This window comes from Primulina tabacum, chromosome 4 (genome assembly GCF_025594145.1).
Source record: "Primulina tabacum isolate GXHZ01 chromosome 4, ASM2559414v2, whole genome shotgun sequence".
Classification (NCBI taxonomy): Eukaryota; Viridiplantae; Streptophyta; class Magnoliopsida; order Lamiales; family Gesneriaceae; genus Primulina; species Primulina tabacum.
In genome coordinates, this window is record NC_134553.1 from 5,202,200 (window position 1) to 5,227,682 (window position 25,483).

The 25,483-nt window shown below is 36.7% G+C and overlaps 2 protein-coding genes across 6 annotated transcripts; both read left to right on the forward strand.

Moving 5' to 3' along the window:
* Nucleotides 1-952: 952 nt before the first annotated feature.
* LOC142542720 (cold-responsive protein kinase 1-like) lies at nt 953-5,296 on the forward strand. Of its 5 annotated transcripts, none has more exons than XM_075649515.1 (8): nt 953-1,187; nt 1,265-1,314; nt 2,519-2,617; nt 2,790-2,905; nt 3,001-3,211; nt 3,432-3,669; nt 3,790-3,940; nt 4,705-5,296. In XM_075649515.1, exons 3-8 carry the CDS (start codon nt 2,548-2,550, stop codon nt 5,095-5,097), a joined length of 1,179 nt encoding a protein of 392 aa, XP_075505630.1. In that variant the 5' UTR covers nt 953-1,187; nt 1,265-1,314; nt 2,519-2,547; the 3' UTR covers nt 5,098-5,296. The 5 variants fall into 5 exon arrangements, with proteins under 5 accessions (XP_075505630.1, XP_075505631.1, XP_075505628.1 ...); XM_075649516.1 differs by having other exon boundaries at nt 2,522-2,617; XM_075649512.1 differs by having other exon boundaries at nt 954-1,187; nt 2,475-2,617.
* Nucleotides 5,297-7,331: 2,035 nt separating this feature from the next.
* LOC142542722 (uncharacterized) lies at nt 7,332-14,605 on the forward strand. Its single transcript, XM_075649517.1, is given in 13 exon segments — nt 7,332-8,262; nt 8,264-8,440; nt 9,080-9,209; nt 9,641-9,654; nt 9,656-10,129; nt 11,669-11,701; nt 11,703-11,750; nt 11,843-11,943; nt 12,330-12,444; nt 12,526-12,609; nt 13,352-13,423; nt 13,988-14,155; nt 14,157-14,605. Coding segments are annotated over 13 exon segments (1,656 nt in total). The 5' UTR covers nt 7,332-8,121; the 3' UTR covers nt 14,256-14,605.
* Nucleotides 14,606-25,483: the final 10,878 nt, after the last annotated feature.

Below are 25,483 nucleotides of genomic sequence, written 5' to 3' on the forward strand. Positions count from 1 at the left end.
ATATGAATAATTTAATATTTCACAAGTCAACGATGTCTTAATAAATTTTTTATCCAAATCACTTTTGTATCACGGAGGCGAAGCTATTTTTGAAGCTCTATATTTGGTAGGGGGTGCACATTAATTGCATTAATTTATTCCACGACTAGAAAAACAGGTTTCAGGAATAATCATTCCTCTCAATTTTCTTGAGTAAGGCTATGAAGTAATTTTAATAACATAAAAAAATTTGTTGGACGGTCTCAAAAATCAATTTTGTGATACATATTTTATGTTTGAGTAACTCATGAAAAAAATTACTTATTATTATAAATATAGATAAATTTGACCGTCTCACGACAGACTCATTATTTTAGAATAGGTCTCTTGTGAGACGGTATCACGAATATTTATCTGTGAGACGTGTCAACCTTACCAATATTTACAATAAAATGTAATACTCTTAGCATAAAAAATAATATTTTTTCATGAATGACTCAAATAAAAGATATGTCTTACAAAATATGATCAGTGAACCGTCTCAAACAAGTTTTTGCTAAAATTTTAATAATACTTGTATGGTGTCTATATTTAACTTTTTAAGGGTCTTCCTTAATCCAAGTGTGTGTGTGTGTGCATGTTAGGATAGACTGTGAATATATAATTCTCATTTTATTGGCTACGGTCAACCCTCTCGGCATTTACTGTATACCTGAATTCTGGTAAGAGTTAGTTTAAGTCAAAATCAAAAGGGGTTTCTCGTTTGAATCTCGTCGCCAAACGCGATTCATTCTCCCAAAAAACAAGAATAAATCAGATTTAAGTTAATTTCTTTATCTTCTAATGTTGTATTTGGTTGTATAATTAATAATTCGATTAAATCAAATGTTTGGCAGTGACAAAATTGTAATATTATATTTTTTATTTTAGATTTCAAAGGGGATAATATGATATTAAAAGAACATGGAGGTGAGCTTTCCACCCAGCTGCCAGCTGAGTAACTTGATCACGTTGACTTTTCTTGTCCTCAAATTTTAAATCGTGCTGTCGAAAGTCAACAAATTAGTTTATTCATTCACATTTCAGATTTTTAATTGTCATAACGAAATCTTCTTGAATTTCAACACTTTGATCTTCAGATGTGAAATCTCCAGTTCATACGGTTTCTTGGTGGTTTGAATATTCTCACTCTTTTCGTCATCAGGATTGTAAGCCCTTTTTTCTCATAAAAATTGTAGTTATCATCAGATTTTATCGGTGCCGCTACAAATTCCTCTATCTGTAGGCCGGAGTTACTGCTGCTTCTCTGGCTGTCTCAAGATTTTTTCTGTTCCGGTAACATCTCTCAACTGGAATTTTTCTCATTTTCTGCATCTCGTGGTTGTTTTCTGTGATTTTCCTTTGAATTGTTGCCGTTTAATACCCGGGTTTTGTGTTTTCCTGGTTTTTATGTGTGATCGATGGCCTTAATGTGTTTGTGGAAAAAAACCATATACAAATTTTAAATCTTTTTCCTTTTTTTTAAAAAGATGGCCGATTGCTAGTTCGACCCCATGTTTGTCTTGCTGAAAGTTTGGAAGGTAGATGTTACGGTATGTGGAAATGGAAATTGGGTGTAAAATATCTTGTATTGATGTCTTGTTTTTAGCCTTAAGTTTTCTTTTCAACCAAAAATCTTTTATTCCACTTGACGGCGGATTGAATGAGTATAATATTGTTAAGAAAGATTCACTCTTTTTTGGGCGTTTTCTTCTATGTTTCTTGACAGGCCAGTTACAATTAACAATATTTATTTGTAAGTATAATTTATACCTGATATTATTATTACCTGGGAATGTCGATAGCATGATCCTTTGTCATTCATAAACTCAAGTTGCCATTTTATTGTGACATTTAAAACTTTCGTGTTTATTGAATTGGATCTCAGTTTAGGCAGAAAATTATTTGGTTCAGAGCTCTAATCATATATCGGTACATTAATAATTAACTTAAGCTGATGATGCTTACAAACATTTATCACCTCATCGGGTGTCGTGTTTATCTTCATATTGAACTCCTACAAAGTTAGTAATATTTAGGATTCAATACTGCAATGATGGCCTCATAAGTATAATCTTGTTATTGGGAGTCAATTCTGTTCACCTTGTTAAGCTGAAAATGATATGCCTTCTCCTTTGGCAAAGGATTTTAATGTTCTCAAACGTATTTGGGAGGATTATGTTCTAGTTTAGCAAGGATATACTGAATTCTTATCAAGAAAAGCAAATTATTTTCAGTTGATGTTTGAAGTTGTAGGGGACTTTAAGAGAAAAAGGTGAAAGCGGAATATATTTTCTTTATATTACTATCATGAACTGTCCCAGTCCACTATATATATTGGATATTTTCCAGTTTCCTGGGATCGAACAATTTAATTCTTACAATTGTTTTTCGTAAGGGCCTATAGGATACAGTTCTTATCAGTTGTCCTTATGATCCTATTTTTTATTTGTCAGGTTGTTGTTTTGTCAAGTTTGAAGTAATTTATTTGTACGTGTAGCAGCAGGACGACTCGTGAATCCTACAGTCATGACCTGTCTTTCTTTTCTCTGTCGTAGAGGCTTGGATTCTTTATCAAGGCATCCTGAGTTTGGAGATGGTAAATAATGTAACTTCTTTATATTAATGTCCTTTTGAGAATTTTGTTCAGGCTGTTTAGTATCCACACTTTCATTTGAACTTTCGAGTGACCTCTTCCCTTGCGAGCCAATCATTTCTATTTATATGTTTATCTATGTTCAATTGTTGTAAAAAGATATCATTTTGTGCAGATCTCGCGGGTGTCCGCAATGTTAATCTTTATACGTACAAGGAATTAAGAATTGCTACAAATGATTTTAGTCCAGAGAATAAAATTGGAGAGGGAGGATTCGGCTCCGTTCATAAGGTTATTGAAGTATATGGTTAAATTTCTGATAGATAATAATAATATTAGCGGTTTGGAGAAGACTGTTATCTAATGTGACTCTCTTGGATTAACAGGGAAGACTTAGGGATGGGCAAATGGCAGCAATAAAGGTTCTTTCTACTGAGTCGAGACAAGGAGTCAAAGAATTCTTGACAGAGATTCAAATGATTTCAGATATAGATCATGAAAATTTGGTAAAGCTTTATGGTTGCTGTGTTGAAGGCACACATCGAATTCTTGTCTATAACTACCTCGAGAATAACAGCCTAGCAAGAACACTTCTTGGTACTCCTCTTGCTATAGTTTGTTCTCGAGTTCAGTGTTGGTATTGGTCAAATGGAGTCAAATTTATTCTTAATCTGCGGTAAAGAGTGTCAACATTGACTCTTATCTTTGTTTTCTATGGGTGCTTTTTTGCGAATAATATAATCACTTGTTGAACTAGAGTTTTTGATTTGATGAGGTGGACACTCTCATATACGACTGTCTTTAAAACTTGCTGCAGTCAGAGGTCACAGCAACATCTACTTTAGCTGGCGAACACGAGTTAAAATTTGCATCGGAGTTGCAAGAGGACTCGCATATCTTCACGAGGAAGTGAGACCGCATATCATACACCGAGATATAAAAGCAAGCAACATTCTTCTGGACAAAGACTTGACACCAAAAATTTCAGATTTCGGTCTTGCAAAGCTCATCCCTGCCAGCATGACTCATGTCAGTACACGTGTGGCGGGAACTCTGTAAGTTGTAAAATCTTCCTGGACTGTTTCATTTGTGAATATTCTTCTGTTTTTTTTTCCTTTTTTCTTATAAATATTTCAAAAAAATTGTAATAGAGTGAACACGGTTTGTTGTTGCAGAGGTTATTTGGCACCAGAGTATGCTGTAAGAGGGCAGTTGACACGGAAGGCAGATCTTTACAGTTTTGGTGTTCTGATTATTGAAATTGTAAGCGGAAGATGCAACACTAATACACGATTACCTCGAGAAGAACAGTATATACTTGAAAGGGTATGAACTTCTCTTGTTGCTTAACTTTTGCTCTTCGTAAGCTCTTTTTAAATGTTTTCCGTGTTTATAACGCGGGAATAACCCATATTTGCAAGAAGTAATAAATGCCCTCCTATCACCCTGAGTTGCAATTATTACATTACTAAGATCAGATTAGGTTATATCATATATGTCCTACATTGGCTCCACAATAAATAATGGAGTAATAAATTAATTTGCGGGATTTTCCAATCTTGTAGTTTACCCCTTTAGGCTTGGTCTCTTGGCTCATGACCTTGTGTTGATACCGACACAACAAAGCTCACTGTTAATGATGTGTCTCATGTATGCTCAGAATACTGATAAGTAAATGAAAATTGTCTATAGTCTGGCCGCTTTGGGACTCTACAACAAATTGTCAAGTGCCACTTCCTCTGTATAGCTACAAGTAACTCGGCTCATAATACGTCGTACATGACTAATTATATTATGCCATGCGGTGGTCTAAAACTAGTTAAGTTTTGGCAATCTGAAGCTGGTGTTATAAGACTCATAACAGGGTGGAGCCAAAGAGGCAGGATAGGGGAAGTCTGCTCATCCGAATATATGGATAAATGAGAATCTAGTTAAAGACACATGTTTTACACCTCTTCCAGATATTAACGGGGATTGATGTATATTTGATGATTAATTTTCAATTGTCATGGCTCTAATTCTACTTGAACATATAAACCTGATTATATTTTCTCTCAGACACTTCCATGACCATCGAATTTTTGTTGCAGACATGGAAACTTTACGAGAGAAAGGAGCTCGTAGCACTAGTGGACACAGCACTTGATGGAGAATATGATGCCGAACAAGCCTGCAGATTCTTGAAGATTGGTTTACTCTGCACTCAAGATTCGCCAAAGCTTCGGCCCTCCATGTCAAATGTTGTCCGAATGCTTACTGGTGAGAAAGATGTTGATGGACTCACTATAACACAGCCTGGCTTAATCTCTGATCTAATGGACCTGAAGGTCATTGCTGAACCCAAGTCGAAGCCCGAACATAATCAAGCTTCTTCGAGCTACAATTCGTCTAGCTTAGGTGATTCGGAGAATTCCACAACTGCGACCTTAGCACCATATTCTCAGATGAACACCGTGTTTACGATGTCTGATGGCAGGAGCTGATGACGAGGAAAAGTTGAACTAAGATTGGCTTTCTTGATTATTTGGACATAAAGAAGTGGTTTTGATTTGTGAAGCTTTTTGTGCTAGCTCAGTTTTGCAAAGGCTTGAATACTTCCAAGTGAGTTCATCCCGAGTGTTAGATGGAAGGGGCATACTTGTAAAAGTTCTACAGTAGGCAAGGCCCGGTTATATTTAAATATATACACGTGTCTTGTATAATCAATCGATTTTTTTACTACCACTCTTGTTAAAAATAAAAGTAAAAATAAAAAATAAGTAAAATTTAATTTGAATTTTTAATAAGTTTTTTCGTAAAATATTTTTTCATGAAGTTAATTAATCATGCCAAAACAGGGGTGTTACTTTTTATCACACCTTCAGAAAAAGAAATTATCCCAATATTATAGGAAAATTTGACTTATTTGTTTCTATTAGCCCAAACTTTTTATATAACTGATAAAAGATATATACATTTTTACGTGTTAATATTATTTTTAATTTGATCAAATAATATTAAATAATTATGAAATTATTTTCAATTTTTAAACATTTTTTATTTAAAAGGAAAGTTTTGTTTATATATTTTTCTATGTAAAATATGGAGTGACTTGAGGAGGTTTTTAGTATGACAATAAGGGTAATTATGTAATTAGATATTTTAGTGTCTTCTAAGATAGTTACTTCAAAGGTTTCACTTAATAATATAATAATAATATAGATATATAAGCAACGATACTAAAGTTTTATATCAGGGCTTAGGAGAAAAAACTTGTTACATCTACGAATGACAATTGTAAAACCTGAAACGGAACGGGTTTGAAGATTAGTTATAAAGTTCAATGATTTTTTTGAATCCCCGGGATAAATCAGGACGGGTATGGGGATGTCATCATCATCCTTATACTCGTACTCGACAACAACAACAACAACAACAACAACAATAATATTTCCTATCGACGGTCAATTTATTAATGTATGAAAATTTTTTAAGCAATATTAATATTTATATTAATAATTGGATTTTTGTATCAATTTTTAATTAAAATTGAGGACCTTTTTGGCCAACTTCAATAGAGTTTAAAGTGGAGATTTAATTCCAACCGAGACGGTGATAGAGATTTCCCGGTTAGATATGATCAAAATGAGGCGGGCATATAATTCGAGGACGAGGATGAAAATGACAAACACACATAATTACCATTTTTGAAGCGGAGATGGAGACGAAAATGAATATTTAATTCCCGTTGGGTCAAGTATAAGGATTTCTTAATCAGATAAAAACTGGTATGAAAGTATCGCTATAATTCAAGGTGAGGATGAAGATGATAAATCTATTCCGCCTCATCCCGTCCTGCCCTATCGTCATATCGTCATCCTCTTTGTCGAGCAATATAAATGGGTTTGGTTTCATTCGATTGACTTTGGGCAACATTATTCTCATGTACAATGTCAAATATATTTTATATGTGATTCATTCAAGAAATATAATTGTATTAGATGTCGTATAGGCCAAACTATAATTAAAAGGACGTCTTTGTTTTTAATCAAGTTAAATTAAGACAATAATTACAATATTCTTGGTGTCATTCTATCCATTTAAGAAAAACCAACATGACTTTAGCAAAAGTCAATTTATTATTTTCCCATTCTCTCCCTTTTTGTTCGGATAGGAGATTTCTATCACGAAATTGACGTGTGAGATGCTCTAATAAGAGTTGTTTTTATGATGTTTATTTATATGAGTAATATGTTCAATTATTGAACTTTATAAAATATTTATTAAAAAAAATATTATGATGAATGAGGCAACCACCCTATCTACTCACATTAGCTTCGCTGCTATTTGTGATTTACACTGAAAAGTAGAAATTTAGTAGCTCGGGCTTTACAAATTACCTAAATATTATAATGGTTAATTAATAAATGAATAGGTCTCTTGCGAGACGGTTTCACGAATCTTTATCTTTAAAACAAGTTAACTCTATCGGTATTCATAATAAAAAGTAATACTCTTAGAATCAAAAGTAATATTTTTTCATGGATTACCCGAATAAAAAATCCGTTTAATAAAATACTACCTGTGAGATCTTTTCATACAAGTTTTTGTCTTAATAAATATGTATAAATTAATATATATTTGGATGACAAATTAAGAGCAAATGATCCCATCCAAGATTTAACCTTAATTTAATATATAAAAAATATTTAACCTTAATTCCATTGCAAATCTTTCAAATAAATTATTCATTTTCTCTCTCATCGTCACTGCTTGTTTCATCACTCTCACAACGCCTTTTTCAAACTTTTTGATCTTCTTTCCCACAAGTATTCCATGAAAATAAAATAAATTTGTGAAGCCTAGGGTTACCACTTTTTCTCCCATTGATTAAAGCTAAAAATTCCTCAACATTTATTTTACTTAAAATTTGTTTTTGCGTGTTGGGTTTTTAGCGGGCATAATTTGGTGGGTTTTTTTTTTTTGGTTCCTTTTATGTTTTCTCCGTGAGAGGATGGTTTACTGAAGGGAGGTTCTTTCATGGGTGGATTGTTGGAGTCAAAAAAGTGAAAAATGCTGTGAGTTTATTTATGGATTTTGCTTTTATGGAGACGTATGTGCGAAGCAATTGGGTGTTCTAGTTTTGTTTCTTGTTTATCTCCCAACTGTGGAGTTCACGAAATTTTAGCTTTAACTGTGTCGAGGCGGAATATTCTGGATATTATTGCTTTTTTGTATGGTACTTGCAAGCTCAAACTGGGAAATCAACAGTTGGGATATCTTTTCTTGAGCACCAGAATCTTTGGAGATTGAGTTCGATTAAAGTCCTTCGTCACATTCTCTCAATATGCGGTGCTTTGGTTGTGCATCATGACGATGTCGGAGATAAAACTATCAGAGAAGTTCAGCTTCAAGGTCATTATGAACAAATGTTATTGAACGTTGACGAAAATCTGATCTTTATTGTGTGAGATTCGGTTTTATGGTTTATTTTGTCCTTACTTAAAATTTCGTAGAGTTATTAGGTCATGGAGGATATTGGGTTGTTCAACCAAGGGTTAAAATGGTTGCAATCGAAGAATTTTTACTCCGTTCCAAAGACAAATTTTAGGTGTTTGAGGGACAAGATTGGAATTTTCATGGAGCGGCACTGGCCAATGGTTTGCTGTGGGATGTGCAAGATTTGGAAGAGGTCTGATGTTCATGTTGGTTTATTGGAAAAATTGCTCCGTCACGGGCTTCCAGTCTTTCATTGGGCTGGGTTCGGCGGCTCTGCTAGTCATTATGTGGAGTTGCTTTCTTAGCTTGACATCAATGTCCTGCCTTTTGTATCTACTGCTTAGTATGGTACGCGTCCAGTCTAGATAAATCGTTCAGTACTTCACTGCTTTATGCCCTGTTACTAGTTTCATACATAGATATTCTTCCTAGGCGCATTTAGTTCAAAGTTAGTTATGTATATATCCTTGCTCAAACTTCACGATTGAAATTTTTTTGCGCCAGATCTAGTGCCACTTGTTCGTCACACATTGTTTGTCTTGGATTTTCTCTAGGTAAACTGTCTTCAAATAATTGCATTTGCATCAATACAGCGGGGCATGATTCTGTTACGATGAATGATTTATTGGATTTATTTTGGTTGCTATCCCATTTTTCTTTAATTCTTAAAATTCAAGTGATGGGGGCAAACACCATGGAGACATTATACTTAGATTGAGCCAAAAAAGACCATCAAAATGGTATGAACCTTTGATATGTAGTCATAGTTATGTGGCATGCTTATTTTAAACACAACTCGATATTTTTGTATGTAATAGCTTATCTCCTGCTCTTGATTGCGTCTGTTGGTCTAAGAAGTGTAATCTCATGCAATGGGGATCTTTATCCTATTTTTATAATCATGTCCAAAAGATGGCACTTTTGAAACTTTCTTGCTTTCATAAAGGGATGCTAACGAGTCACTCGTGATTTCTAATTTGTGTTCAGGGAATGGCCGGTGCTGCTGTTCAGTATTTGGGCTACACTCCTGGTCTTTTTATTGTTGGACTGATTGCTATTCTAGTTTTATGGATGTATGCTAACTTTTGGATCACGGGTACCTTGTTTATAATTGGTGGTAGGTGCTTCTCCTTGTCTACGTTGAACTCAGTGCATAGTGCTGATTGATGTATATGCTTATCCCATTTCCCGTTTTAACTACCCTTTTTTGGGCTTATCCCAACTGTAGAACAAATCGTTTTTTTGGGGAAAATAAGCAAAATGAGTATAATATTTGAAATTCTTGATAATATTCAGAAGATCAAAACGTTTATTCATAATTTCTTAATTGAGTTTGCTTCTGATTTTATGAACTACTTTTGAAATTTGTTTTCATATGAATTCCGTTGGATGTCAATTGGAGCAAATCTTGCCCATCAAGCATGTTCATTTATCATCATGTACATTTGAAGTTGGCTCCTAAAATTTTTCTTGGGCCAATTTTTTTAATGCCCTAGCTATTGCTCTTACCTGATGAATGTGTTGATTGAAACATGATCTGGAATGCAGGTTATCTTTTTTCTCCTAAATCATGCAAGGTTGGTGGTTTTAATGGCGACTTTATATGCTCTGTATTGTGTTAAGGTTCGAGTGGGATGGCTTGGGGTGTTACTTGCATTTAACCTCTCATTTCTATCGAATGAAGTGCTGAACTACTTGATCAAAAGGTGTGATAATTTGGGCGAAAACACTCATTTTGAAGAGCATAGAGTACCCGAATCATTTGCAAAAGATGATTTCTCCCCAGAGTGTGAATATTCTGCTCCCAGTGAAGAAGAGAAGTTACAGTCATGTAAATCCGACTGCAAACCTACTAATTCTTCATCCTTTGTTGAAAAACCAAAAGAACCTGTTGTTAAGAAATTGGTTTGTAAAGATTCATCTTCAACACTTGAGATGAAGCGGATTTTAGGCTGTGGAGATCACTATGAAGCATTGGGTTTTCCACGTCAAAAGAAAGTTGATTTTATTCTCTTGAAGAAGGAATACCGAAAAAAGGTCGGCACTCCAATCTTCAACAATATATAACCCCTTATCTCGTACTCTAGTTGTTAAAATGTTTTTTTTATCTGATACTGCTGAGGTACTTTTCTCTCCGCTAAGTTGGTTCCAGTAACACCATTAGATTATTTCATTTGCATAAACAATATTGGCTCCCGGCAGCTCCACCTGAAACCTTGACTTGTAAAATAAGAATCAACCTTGCTGCCTAATTGCTTAGAGATTTGACTATACAATATTTTGTTGATGCTGGTTATGATATAATTGACCACAAAAAAAGCTGACTCGAATATTGAAATTTTTTTTTTTGTTGTAACTGAAAAGAATGTTTTATGAAGGTAAGAAAAAAAAGATTCAAAGTGACGTGCAAAAACAGTTGTGATCCTTTTTTTTTCCTTTTTTCTTCTCCTTTTTATTTAGCAAATTCCTAAAGACATTGTGCGGTTTTCTATAAAAAGGAATGAAACAGCCAGGGTTATCGGGGGCCAGAAGCCATGTGATTGTTACTCTTAAATTCAAACCAGTCGTGCTGTGCATTTGAAGACTTAATTATTCTTATCAAACAACATATATCAAGAAAATTTAAGTTTGCTAATTGCAATTAAATAAAGTTTAATTTTCTATGGAAAGAACCAAAGCTTGTTGTTATTGTGCTTTAGCAGCATATCTTCATGCAATGATCTTAATCTCAATTTGATTTGGTGAGTTCTCTCACTTAGGCTCCTACCTTTTGGATGTTCTGGAAGTGATTGTCATGTCATTTCAAATATACATTCTATTTATGAGGGAGTGTGTGATATATATTGATGGTTGAGAGCAAATGCATCGTGAGAGAAAATTACCAAGAACAGGAATGTTGCGAGCTGTTATATTTCCGTCATTCATTTGTGTTCATGGTATATCACCTTGCTTCCCATCTTTGTGAACTTTATACCAGTTGGACTTAGTCTTCAAACGGCTTATTCTTCGTTGGATGTATCCTTCACTGCCCAAGGCTTCATGTTGGAGATCAAAATTTTATACCATGTAGTAATGCTAGAAAGTAATGATTTTAGGTTTGAGTTTGACCACTTGTGTGAAATGAACCTTGGTAGTCTGATTCTCCTTAAAACAACACTGCATGAAAGGGTATTGGATATGATTTTATAGAAGTGCTAATTTCTCTTCGCTACCCCGTGATTAACTATTCTCCCTTCCCTCTTGGGTCTTTCTACTATTGAGCCCTTGCTATTACTTTGTTTCCCGTATGTTTGATAGGTGTTACCTTTGGGCCTTTATCTTATTATACGCCTACAAGGAAATTTTTCAGTATTGTTCCAAGTGATGACGTCTGACATGGAAAAGAAGTTGTTTAGGACAAACCTTCTTGGACCCATAATCTTATTTTGCTCCATGAAATGTAATCCCATTTTCTTGTAGAAGTGAAGTCCAAGGTATAGGGTAAAGTGGTTGTTTGTTGATTAGTATCTTTCTTTGTCAAGATGTACATGGTCCGTGTATCTTGTTAGTTAGGCTTATTGTTTAGTTACTTTTCAGGCCATGCTAGTTCACCCAGACAAAAACATGGGAATGTCCACTGGCCAGTGAATCTTTCAAGAAGCTTCAATGTGCATACGAGGTCTTTTTTTCATGCTTTTTGGCTATTTTTTTAGAGATGCCTGAGATGAGTTTGTGCATTTCCAATTGCTGCTCAAGTTGGCATTATTATAGGTTCTATCTGACGCTGTTAAGAAGAGGGACTATGATGAGCAACTCAAGAAGGAAGAATCTAAGAGTGTCCTGCAGAAATCACCCAGTACTTCTTATCAGGTGCAAATATATGGATGGGCTAGCATAACCTAGTTTGTTTTGTGTTCGTATTCTGTTAATTTTCACTAGTAAAGGATTGGTAATTAATATATAGATAAGAAAAGGTTGCAATAATGTAGCTGCACAAGGTGTTACCCACATTCTTTCTTTAGTGTTTTACACAACATTATTGTCGTTTGTGCTTATAGTGATGCTGAAAATTAAAATTTTCTGCGTGTGAGCATACATTTCATGTAATATTGTGTTTAATCTCATGGGGGGATATCTTTGAATGCATACAATCAATGTCTGTCATGAGGCTGGAAATACACATGATAAATATGACTACCTGGAAATATGAAGTGGCTAGAAATGTAGAAGATTCACAATCTTCAACTACGATATGCAGACAACTGCTGACTTTTGCTTCCGAGGAGTCGAGGCGCATACAGTGCACAAAGTGTGGAAACTCGCACATCTGGATTTGTACAAATAGATCAAAGGCCAAAGCAAGATGGTGCCAGGTTTTGTTTCTCTGAGAAGAAAATAAATTTCGGCAGTTGCTTGGTAGGGATAATAAGTGAAGATGGTTTTGTTGGGTACAGGATTGCTGTCAATACCATCAAGCCAAAGATGGTGATGGATGGGTAGAGAACAAAAGGTCACTGGTATTTGATCGGCCACAGAAGGTATATTCTGTAACAAGATTAGTTTGCGTCATTTCTTTGATGCATCTTCAGTTGAAATGATTGGGATGTGCTTTCCATGTCTTTTTTTTATCACTATTTTATGGCATCATCATGCTTACCCATACAAGGGTGAAGTCATGTATATGATACTTACAAGTTACAATGATGAGTATCTGATGTTCTTGTGGTTTTGCTCTTTGCTTTTTAGGAATTTGTTGCACTATCTGGTCTATAAGAATTGTTTTTACTCGAGGATGAGAGTCTGTATATGATACTTACAAGTTACAATGATGAGCATCTGATGTTTTTGTGTTTTTGATCTTTGTTTTTTAGGAATTTGTTGCGCTGTCTGGTCTATAGGAATTGTTTTTACTCGAGGATGTAGAGACTTTCTGTGAAGTTACTTTACTGATCAGCATGTAACTGATTTTTATCTAATGTTACCTTAAATCACAACATAGACAAGTTGTGAAAAAAAAAAAGCTTTTAAGAAAGCTGTCTAAGCTAGTTTTAGATCGTGATTTTAACCTCTTATCTTAAATCTCTTTTGAAGTTCAAATTCCATTAGGTCATGAGTTCAACATCCTTTACTCAGACCATGACCCTGGAACCCTTGTTATGCGTTGTTTTCATGCCCTTGCGATGTATTTATTGACATGTTTACTTGTTATTGCGTCTGTGCTACATCTGAAATTTTTAAGTGTCTTCTCTCTTTCACATGTATCGTACTTATCTTATATAGGTGGAAATACCTCGAGCATTTGTATGCGCTGAAAGCAGGATCTTTGATGTGTCAGAGTGGGCTATATGTCAGGTAAGTTTGTTGCTTTTGCTCGGAAGAAAATTTTGAATGAGTTGGGCTTTTTTAGCAATCATTCTGGTGCATACGTCATATCTGTTATTTAGAAGTCAACATGTATCTTTGACATAAATATTTGAAAGTAGGAGGATTCTACAAATCTCCCATATTTTATGTCTGGCTCAATCTATGGAGTAATGTGCGGAATGTTGTATTTCTATAATTGAAGGGCTGGTGTCAGATTGGTGCATCATTACTCTAAAGCCTGTGTTTTCTGAATTAGTACATCGACGATAATCATTAGGCTTCTATTAGACCACTTGCCGAAGCTTGAGCAATATAATCATATTATCACGCAGGCCTTAGTCCCAAAGAAGTTTGATTATAGCCCGATTTTCTACTTTATTGTTCAAGGTCAACGTTTGCTCCTCACGATATTGAAGTAGTTGTCATATTTCTACTACTTTATATCTTGACATGCAACATCACTATCAGATTGACATGCAACATCACTATCAGATTAGAGCATTAACTGCTTTCTCTTGTCACCGGGAATGAATGCTGTTTTTTCGCTTTTAGGGTATGGCTTGCAGGCCAAACACTCATCGTCCCAGTTTCCATGTCAACATGGTTGGATTAGAGAAGTCAACTCAGAGGTCCAACTCGGGTAGGTATCCATGGGATTTGGATGCGGAGATGATGGACGAAGAGGAGGAGTTTGAATTGTGGCTCCAACAAGCACTCGCAGTCCGGACTTTTTTGTGAAACTTCCAAGCGCAGGAAGAGCTGGAGCCCCTTTAAGTTACCTCAGAAAAAAGGAAAGAATCAATGGCGAAGATCATCTTAGAACACATTTTTTAAACTAAATTTATCGGTCATCAGCTTTAGGCGTCCTCTGAAAACTGGCCAAGGAAAACAAAGACGAGAAGCCGTGGTTTGCAGTTTCCAGTAGAAATCTTACAAGCAAATGAGATGGAGGGAGTTGATGAAAGCTAGAAAACACCATGACTACGTGCAAATTACTCGTTTCACACGGTTTGTGTAAATCATGTTAGATTCTTCTTGTAGTGTTTTCCCCTATTGCATATCAGTTTTTAGCGTTTACATCGTTAAAACTTGAAAATGATGGAATTGAATGGAATATCAAAAGTGATGTTACTGTACATTTGCCAATAAAATTTACATTCAACCATTCTCCCCACCTTTACGGAAGTAAACAAGTGGAACATTCTTTTGTTCATACTTTTTTCATATTTGGGCTCTTGTTGAAGCTTTGATTTGACGAAATAATATGATTTATTAATGCTACACGGGACTTCAAAAATTGCATTGTGAAGTTTCACCTTTTAAATTCTTGTTCCAAGACGATGGTAGGGCATGTAAAATTATAATGGTAAAAAGGTGGACTTTGGCGCACGTCAAATCAAGAACTACACGTGAATCCAAGAAATCTCGGAATTTTTGTTCTTGCACGCTTCATAGTTGTAGGGGAAAAAAGGGTAAAAGGCAGGAGGTATGGCGATCGATATCAAGAAATGCTGTGGCAATAGCACATGCCGGGGAATCCCCAATTTCTCCTTCTTGGATTTGACCCAAAATTCGAAGAATTTCCCAAAATTATTTTTAGCAAGGTGCATGGGATCAAACTCTAGTTCAAATCAAGGGGGTTAAAATAGCCACATTTCATCAATATATATATATATATATATATATAGTTTTGATATATTGTCTGTCATCGAATCTACATCTGTGCTCACCAATGATATGATACTCATATAATGTATGTAGAATTTAGATATGATTCATCACATCCAATAGACGAATGTCACCTCATTGACGGGTACATAAGTGGACATGATATATGAACGCATATTAAAAATTGTATATAATTATATACATATGTAGTTCATTTGAATAAAAATATATTATAAAATCCTACATTTAAAGTAAACGTGCACGGTGCATCATTAAAAAGATAGGATCGAAGTTACATAATTTAATTTTAAATTTTTAAATGTGTAATTTCTAGAGTACTTCAAAAAAAAAAAAAAAAAAACCATTGAAAACGAGAAGCCAAATAAATCTTACACGTTCATATATGTTTTTCCCCTCAGAATCGAGACCCAAAGACAAACAATAATTTAAATATAAAGATGTGAAATAATTATGAGGAATCCAAAGTAGTTTTCATGTTTGCATTGACTATCTGGGAAAAAGTTTGACTAAATGTTGACCGATATACAAGTCTCAAAGATGGCGATGGAAAAGATTCTGAATCCGAGGGCGTGCTTTTCCTATACGTATATATGGCGTTGAAAATAAGATGTGCAGGCCAGGTAAAAATAACAGCTCTTGTGAAAAGAATATATACATTCTCTTTTAAAAAAAAATGAATATACACCAGTAATATATAATATTTACGAGTCATCGAGAAGACGCGATGCATGTGTTGCGTAATTTTTGTGTTTGGAAAAACTGATTTTTGAAACTTACGGTGATTTTATAGCTAGATTAGTGGAAGAAGTTTGTTTTCCCATTCTTTAATATTGTATTTGAGTAGATGAATTTGAATTACATGGATTTTTCGACTATATTTTTATTGTTATAGTAAAATAGTATATCAAATCTTAAAAATGTATTACTTATTTAAATATTAATTATACAAAGTAGAATACATTTCAAATGATATCATGATTGAATGAACTTGAAATCTATCATAATTAACATGAAATACTATATAAAAATATAACTTGTGAATTTGAAATTTATGATATCACTTTTCTAAGCAACAAAAACACAAATGAATATATTTGAAATTCATCAATCGAACTACAATATAATTAAGGTTAGTTTTTCTCATATTTTTTTGTTAATATTTGCATTAAGCTTAATTAATTAAAGTTATAGAGCGATTGATGTAAATTTAGTTCGGTGTTACGTTGACGGATCAAATTTATTACGAGTCAAGTTTCTTAAGGCGAGTGTAAAAATGATGCTCTTATTTTTCAAAATATTGCAAAAATTATGTGAATTTTTGAAAAAATTAACGTATGGCATATTGTAAACATTGGAGCTATACATTTTGCATGCCGTTTTTAGAGTTTGTGATTTCATAGCTTTGATAGTAACTAATTAAATTACATTCAAAATTCATGCATGCCATCCATTAAAATGGTTCGATAATTAAATTAATTTGTTGTCCAAAAAATTCGCTTATCCTCGTGATATAATTAATAATTAGTTAATTACCCTTCCATACATTATTAATTATATTAACTAAATTAAAATCTAATATATTTTCTTCAAAAATTATAAATAAATTAATAATTTCAATATATATATATATATATATATATATATATAAAAAGATAAGAAAAGGTTCTTTGTTCAGATTGTGGGGACCTGAAAAGGGAAGGGTTTGGAGTGTAAGGTTTGCTTGGCGTACAGAGTTGGTATCCCCACGTGGGTGATGCCAGTCTATTAATTAATTAATTAATTAATTAATAATATATATAGATATACAGTTTTGACATAATGCACAGGTACCGTGCATATCTATGTGAGCATCGATGAGTCACGCATTGGATGCGCAATTTTTCTATATTTCATCACATCCAATAGGTGAGTAACACCTCATCGGTGCTCACATAATTGTGCACGGTAGGTGTGCAGCATATCAAAACTATATATATATATATATATATATATATATATATATATATATATATATATATATATATATTTTAAAGTTACATGGGTGATGGGTTCCGTCTTACATTTGAGTGAATTGCAACTCCGCTTGTGTAAACATTCCACATAATTTGTTTAAAATAAATAAATTTCTAGATGCGACCAAGTTACGAGGATGCTGTATTACTTCAAATTAAACTAAATTATATTAAATGTCTTTTTTTTTTTTACTTTGTAACGATATTAGAAATTAGCGATAACTCGGATTAAATTTGATTGATCAGATTACCAATTTATATATATAAACAGTGTCCAAAATAATGAATGACGAATCTGAAAATTGCGGCAAATATTCTCACTTTAATCCCCAGCGGCTACATATTTATTCGCCGCCGACTCTTTGTTTGCTCACATTAGTTAGTTGTAATTAAAAACTCTGGTCCACATTTTACAAGGGATGGACCAATTATTAATTATGGGGTTTTAAAGATTATATATCACGGAAAGAATATTCAAGAGATAAATTTTTTGAAATTTATGTGTTTCGATTATAATTTTAGTGTTAATGATGAAAAAATAGAACAAATTTTAAATAAATACATTACTTATTTACATATTAGAATGAATTTCAAATGATACTATCGTTGAGTGAATTTGAAATTCATCATAATTAACATGAAACATTGTGTAATCACGTCAATATATTTGAATTTCACGATCTTGGTTCTCTAAAATAATTAAAAAAAAATACATTTGAAATTCTTCGATCTAAATACAACATAAGCTTCATTCAAATTTTGGGTCTGAATTCTCTCAATCTAAGTATTAGTTACTCAATTCAGTTCTTCGATTATCTTTACAAACCCTAATCTATAGTTTTTTTTTTAAATATACTACATAAAAACATGTAGGTTGTCCAGATTCGTTCGTACATTTTTAGGTTGTGATATATAGATTTAATCACATGATTTATAGATTTATTTTATTAAATCTACAACACTTAGTTTATTTAACCTTTCACACTCATCATTTGGTACGTAAAATAAGACGATGAATTCTGTATATATATATATATAGATGATAAATCGATGTGTATAGAATAATGCGTGTCTCTAATCATTTCAAATTGGGTTTTCCATCTTTTAAGCCTCTCCGACAAAGATGAAGATCAAACGCATGAAATGTTTGGTCGAAGATGAAAAGTCTAACACTTACTTTATTGTTTAAACAATCATTGTCTGTAATAAACTATTAAAGAATATAATTCGAAAAATTGTTTCCCGAATAAATGCCATCGTTTGCACAAATTGACTAAGTTTGACAAGTTTAATATAATAAACGATTTTAACTCGTTTTATATTTGTTTTCCTAGATAAACCACATCCTTATTAATTCTATATCTTTGCTCCTTATATCCTAATAAGAATAAAAAAAAATTACTTTAAAACACAAAATATAATGTTTGTTACGTATCATCTGATTCACTTATTTAAAATATATTCTTAAATAATATTTTTTTTAAAGTTCCCAAAACAAGTCCAAATTTTACCTATCCCTGGTTTGTTTTGGTTTTTTTCCCCAAAAACAATAGTATCATTTATCTTCATTTTATTTCCTTAAAACACAATTAATATCTCCCTTATATATATACCAATAAATCATAGAGTATGTCTCTTGTGAGACGGTCTCACGAATCTTTATCTGTGAGACGGGTCAACCTTACCAATATTCACAATAAAAAATAATACATTTAGCATAAAAATAATATTTTTCATTGATGACACAAGTAAGAGATCCATCTCATAAAATACGACGCATGATATCGTCTCACATAAATTTTTGCCTAAATCATAACATTCAAATTTCAATTTTTTATTTGTTTTATTTTTTAAATTACGATATCATGTTACTATATTCCAACTCAAAAATCATTAATTTTATCTCCCCAAAACAAAACCATAAATTTAATTTATATTTTGAAAGTATTTTTCCAAAATTTTATCCAAAACTGTCAAAATAGAAAGAAAGAAGGCCGGCCTGTTTATTTGTGTTATTTCTTATCCACACATAATTTTAGGAAGTATATTGAATTTTTGGGTTTGTATAATTGTTTTTTTTTTTTGTTGCAATTTTACATATTTTATATTTCCAATTTTCAGTTTTAATAATTTGTTTTTATCTTGTTTGTAGTTTTAATCATTTTTTTCGACATGTCACTAATGTGCACCGATGTTGTGTTGATATAAAGCCTACATAGTACTGACATGTCAAAAATTAAAAAATAATGACTAAGCATGAAATTATACAATATAAAGAATATGAATAATAAAGAGCTAGATTAAAATTAACTTTCTTTTTAATTAAAGACATAGACCTAGATATGATATTAATTTCCGAAATGCTCTAATTCTAATATATATTTATCTTTATTAGAATTTATCCATGTATTTATGCATTTACTAATTTTATATATTAGAATTTATCCGTATTTATACATTTACTAATTTTTGGTGGTTGTGTTTCTAGTTGAGATCTACTGTTTGAACATGTTCACCCACTATGTCGCAACTGAGTTCCCTTCTTTGCTGCCATCATCGCTCTCACCACCACCATCATCATCATCATCATCATCACCATCATCATCATCATTTATGTAATTCTGTTCTTTAATTTACACACGAGTTTTAGATTCCAACACTGCCTGCTCACTTTCTTGAAGGGCTCGGTCCAAAAAATTTTCTTTTATTAGTGTGTGTATATATATATATACATGATGATGATGATTGATACTCACGGGAAATTGATTGAGGGTCCGATCCACGCAAGCGTCACTAATCCAGACACGGGCTTCAAAATTACCCTGGGCCTGAAATCACAAATAAGACCGTTAGAAGGGGGCCACGAGGGTGTCCTGGCGTAGCCCCTCCGACGCTCAAGTCAGTGACTGAGGATGTATGGGGGGAGCAGCTAAGGGCGCTGCTGAAAACAATATATTGAATTTTTTATGATACGCTCAAACCTAGTATTTATAGGAGAATACCTGGGCTTGTCATGGGCCAGTCACCTGTGGGCCTCAGAGATGGGCCGGGAGTTTGGGCTGGATCTTGAAAGGTTCATCCCTGGGGTATCACCAGTCTTCCCCTCCCAAGTCGAACTGAATCGTAGATTCAAAGTTCGATTAATTGCGTTGTTCTCGGTCTACCGGGTGCGAGTTGTGCATTTTCTTCCAGCCGTTCGTCACTGCCGCACGCTCGCCCCTCGCCGAGTCGCACCGACGCGACGCTGCCCTCGCCTCAACCGCCAGCCTCGCCAGCACGCTGCTACACCCTCGCCAAGCGCTTCTCACCCTCCTGCCATGCACGCGCAGCCGCACACACGCTCGTCCTCGCCGAGAACTCCTGCCGGGCGCCCCTGTCGAGCGCGCCTCGCTCGCCCACAGCAGCTCGCCCACCGTGCGCCTGCCCTGTCTGCCACGCTCGCCCACATCAGCTCGCCCTCACCCCCAGCTCGCCCACTATGCGCCTGCCCCGTCTGCCACGCTCGCCCACGGCAGCTCGCCCTCACTCCCAGCTCGCCCACCGAGCACCTGCCCCGTCTGCCACGCTCGCCCACATCAGCCTCGCCCCTAATTCCCCAGCGCGCAGCCTCTCGCCCTAGCACTGCCCTCGTGCTCGCCCAGCCACCACCGCCACACTCGCCCCTCGTAAGCCCCGCCCAAGCATGTTGAGATTTTTATTTCGAAGAGGTTACAATAGATCCCCGTAATTTTTGCAGCGGCAACATTGTTCGTTAACGACAAAAGAAATAAATTTTTCTAACACAGTATGCCCTCGTCGCCCCCATCTTCAAGGTCCTCTACTAAACTTTTGAAGGAAAATAATTTATACTTCCCCGCGCCCTTGAATCCTCTGCTAAAATAGTCCTTAGCAGGAAAAATAAAAACTTCAACCTCCTCACCCTCTAACTCATCTGCTAAATCGGGCCTTAACAGGAAAAATCAAACTCTCACCTCAGCATCTCATAACTCCTCTGCTAAGCCGGACCTTAGCAGGAAAAATAAAAATTCTTCACTCTAACCCTCTAACTCCTCTGCTAGGCGATGCCTTAGCAGGAAAATAAAATTCAACACCTCCACCCCCTAACTCCTCTGCTAGGTTATACCTTAGCAAGAAAGTAAAAACTCACCACCTCCACCCTCTAACTCCTCTGCTAGGTGATACCTTAGCAGGAAAATAAAAATTCAACACCTCCACCCTCTGACTCCTCCGCTAAGCCGGGCCTTAGCAGAAAATAAAAATTCAACATCTCCACCCTCTAACTCCTCTGCTAGGAGACACCTTAGCAGGAAAATAAAATTCAACACCTCCACCCTCTAACTCTTCTGCTAGGCGATGCCTTAGCAGGAAAATAAAATCAACACATCCACCCTCTAACTCCTCTGCTAAGCCGGGCCTTAGCAGGAAAATAAAATTCAATGCGCCCACCCTCTAACTCCTCTGCTAGGCGATGCCTTAGCAGGAAAATAAAATTCAATGCGCCCACCCTCTAACTCCTCTGCTAGGCGATGCCTTAGCAGGAAAATAAAATCAACACCTCCACCCTCTAACTCCTCTGCCAAGCCGGGCCTTACCAGGAAAAATCAAACTCTCACTTCATCATCTCATAACTCCTCTGCTAAGCCGGGCCTTAGCAGGAAAGTAAAATCAACACCTCCACCCTCTAACTCCTCTGCTAGGCCGGGCCTTAGCAGGAAAATAAAAATTCAACACCCACACACTCTAACTCCTCTGCTAGGTCGGGCCTTAGCAGGAAAATAAAAATTCACCACCCCCACCCTCTAACTCCTCTGCTAAGCCGGACCTTAGCGGGAAAATAAAAATTCACCACCCCCACCCTCTAACTCCTCTGCTAAGTCGGGCCTTAGCAGGAAAATAAAAATTCAACACCTCCACACTCTAACTCCTCTGCTAGGTCGGGCCTTAGCAGGAAAATAAAATTCACCACCTCCACCCTCTAACTCCTCTGCTAGGTCGAGCCTTAGCAGGAAAATAAAAATTCAACACATCCACACTCTAACTCCTCTGCTAGGTCGGGCCTTAGCAGGAAAATAAAATTCACCACCCCCACCCTCTAACTCCTCTACTAGGCGATGCCTTAGTAGGAAAATTTAATTTCTCCCCTGCACTCTGCTCCTCTGCTAGGTCGGGCCTTAGCAGGAAAATAAAATTCACCACCCCCACCCTCTAACTCCTCTAATAGGCGATGCATTAGTAGGAAAATTTAATTTCTCCCCTGCACTCTGCTCCTCTACTAGGCGATGCCATAGTAGGAAAATTTAATTTTTCTCCTGCGCTCTGCTCCTCTACTAGGCGATGCCTTAGTAGGAAAATTTAATTTTTCTCCACCTCAACTCTACTCCTCTGCTAGGCGATGCCTTAGAAGGAAAATTTAATTTCTCCCCTGCACTCTGCTCCTCTACTAGGCGATGCCATAGTAGGAAAATTTAATTTTTCTCCACCCCAACTTTGCTCCTCTGCTAGGCGATGCCTTAGCAGGAAAATTTAATTTTTCTCCACCCCAACTCTGCTCCTCTGTTAGGCGATGCCTTAGCAGGAAAATTTAATTTTTCTCCACCCCAACTCTGCTCCTCTGCTAGGCGATGCCTTAGCAGAAAAATTTAATTTTTCTCACTTTCATAATACACCACCATTCATGAACTGAAAAGAAGAACTTGATTTTATTGAATTCCAACTGATTACATGGGAAAATGCAAAGATGAAATACATCAACAATGAATTCAAGAGTAATATTTTCTGAGGTGGTAAGCATTTTAGGGTCTCTTTGAAGCCTTGCCCTGCGCTTTCTCCAACTTTTATGCTCCTCTTATACCTCCCTGGGACAAAGTCACTCACTTAGAAGCTTCTGCGAATGACTCTACAACTGTAAGACTGAGCTCAAGCTTCCATGCGAATGCACGCGACCTCTCTTTTCTTCTTCCTTCACGATTCTTTCATTACAACGACGTGCGACTTTTTGGTCCCCGCACAAGACTCCAACTCCTTTTCACACAGAAATTTAAGCTTCTGATGATAAGTGGAAGCTACGGCTCTGAAATCCTTCAGGGATGGCCGCCCTATAATTCCATTATATGCTGATGGGGTATCTACCACAGTGAAGGCTATCATCTTTGTTACCCGTCGAGGATCAGTCCCCAAGGATAGGGGAAGAACAATCTGACCCAAAGGCGGGATGGCGTGTCCTGCAAACCCATACAGCGGGGTGGATACCGGCTCAAACTCAAATCCTCCCATTTTCATTTGATCTAACGTGCTCTTGAACAAGACGTTCACGGAGCTTCCATTATCAATAAATATTCTCGCCACATCATAATTGGCAATGGTGGTCGTTACCACCAAGGCATCGTTATGTGGAGTCACAACGCCTCGAAGGTCTTCTGGCCCAAAGCTGATGACGGGGTCTTGTGGTAAGTCTGCACCCCTATATATCTCAAAGTTCTCCAACCTTCTCCCATGTGCCTTCCGAGCTCGCCCAGAGTCTCAATCAGTAGCACCCCCTGAGATCATATGAATCATTTCTCTCGTAGGGTGGTTATCCTCATTCATTCCCCTCCTCGGTTCGACGAGCTCCTGAGGGACATCTTGACATTGACCTTCCCCTCTCTGCTCACCCATCCTCTGATTTATCCATGGAGGGCCTTGACCACGCCTAGGGGGCGAGCGAGACCTTTGTCGACTCCTGAATGAGGATCCTTCTCGCCTATCCCGTTAAGGCAATCTAGCACTGCACCCAATCCTTCAGTGACTTCTCCCACCTCCTCGCGGGCTCCCTCACCTCCATCACCTCGTCCCGACTCCTATCTAGGGGAACATGGGATGAGAATTGTCTTCTACTACTAGTTCTGTCTTCCCCTCTCTCGCCCGCGCCTCTCTTCCTACTTCCTCTTTCCGTTCCCTCAACTCTACTTCCCCCAAATCGCTGCTCCATCCTCTTATGCAGCTGGGCATCTTCGAGATTTACATATTTTTCCGCTCGAGATAACAGATCATCATAACTTGATGGAGGTTTCTTCACTAACGATTTAAAGAACTCTCCTCCTCTAAGTCCCTGGGTAAAGGCACTTATCATGATGTCAGGAGTGGCCGCTGGTATCGCTAACGCTGCGTTGTTGAAACGCTGAACAAACTCTCGCAAAGTTTCAGCTTCTTGTTGTTTCACCACAAACAGGCTCAAATAGTTTTTTTGGTGTTTTTTGCTGCTAGCGAACCTGTGCAAGAAAGCAGCTGAAAAATCCTCGAAAGATCGTGTAGAGCTGGGCTGCAAGGTGTTAAACCATTGCTGAGCTGACCTCACCAACGTGCCCAAAAACACCCTGCACCTGACCCCATCTGAATATTGATGTAATAGGGCCGCATTCTCAAATCTCCCCAAGTGTTCTTCGGGGTCAGTATGTCCATCGTACTCTCCCACATTCGACTGTCGAAAATTTGGAGGAAGTCCTTCTTCTAAAATGGCTAGTGAAAAGGGACTTCCTCTCTTGGGTGCCGGCGCTCTGCTTCCCAACTGCTGCCTCAACATCTGTATTTCCTTCCACATTTCTCTCATCTCACCAATCTCCCCACTTTGGTGGGGCTGTGTCTCTTCAACCCTGCTCTGGTGGCCCTCAGCATTTTCCTCTTGCTCTTGGCGAGTGGCTTGCTCTTCAGAAAACATAGATTCTTGGTTCCTTTTCATAGCCTCATCCACTGTCCGAGTGATAAAGTGGCCCAACTGCTCCAGGGTCAAGTTCCCCACATTTTCATTAGGACGGGGTTGCTCGACCCTGTTCTCTTGACGAGGTTGTTCTGTTCTCGCCTCCTGATGGGGTTGTTCCTGCCTTGCCTCAGCATGAGACTGTTCGGGTCCCCTATGAGGACGCGATGATGCTGAGGTAGCTCTTCTACTCCCTCTTTCCCTACCATCTCTACGTCTCAACTCAAATGTTCCCACAGACGGCGCCAAGTGATACTCACGGGAAATTGAGGGTCCGATCCACGCAAGCGTCACTAATCCAGACACGGGCTTCAAAATTACCCTGGGCCTGAAATCACAAATAAGACCGTTAGGAGGGGGCCAGGAGGGTGTCCTGGCGTAGCCCCTCCGACGCTCAAGTCAGTGACTGAGGATGTATGGGGGGAGCAGCTAAGGGCGCTGCTGAAAACAATATATTGAATTTTTTATCATACGCTCAAACCTGGTATTTATAGGAGAATACCTGGGCTTGTCATGGGCCAGTCACCTGTGGGCCTCAGAGATGGGCCGGGAGTTTGGGCCGGATCTTGAAAGGTTCATCCCTGGTGTATCAATGATGATGTAATTTTTGTTGAG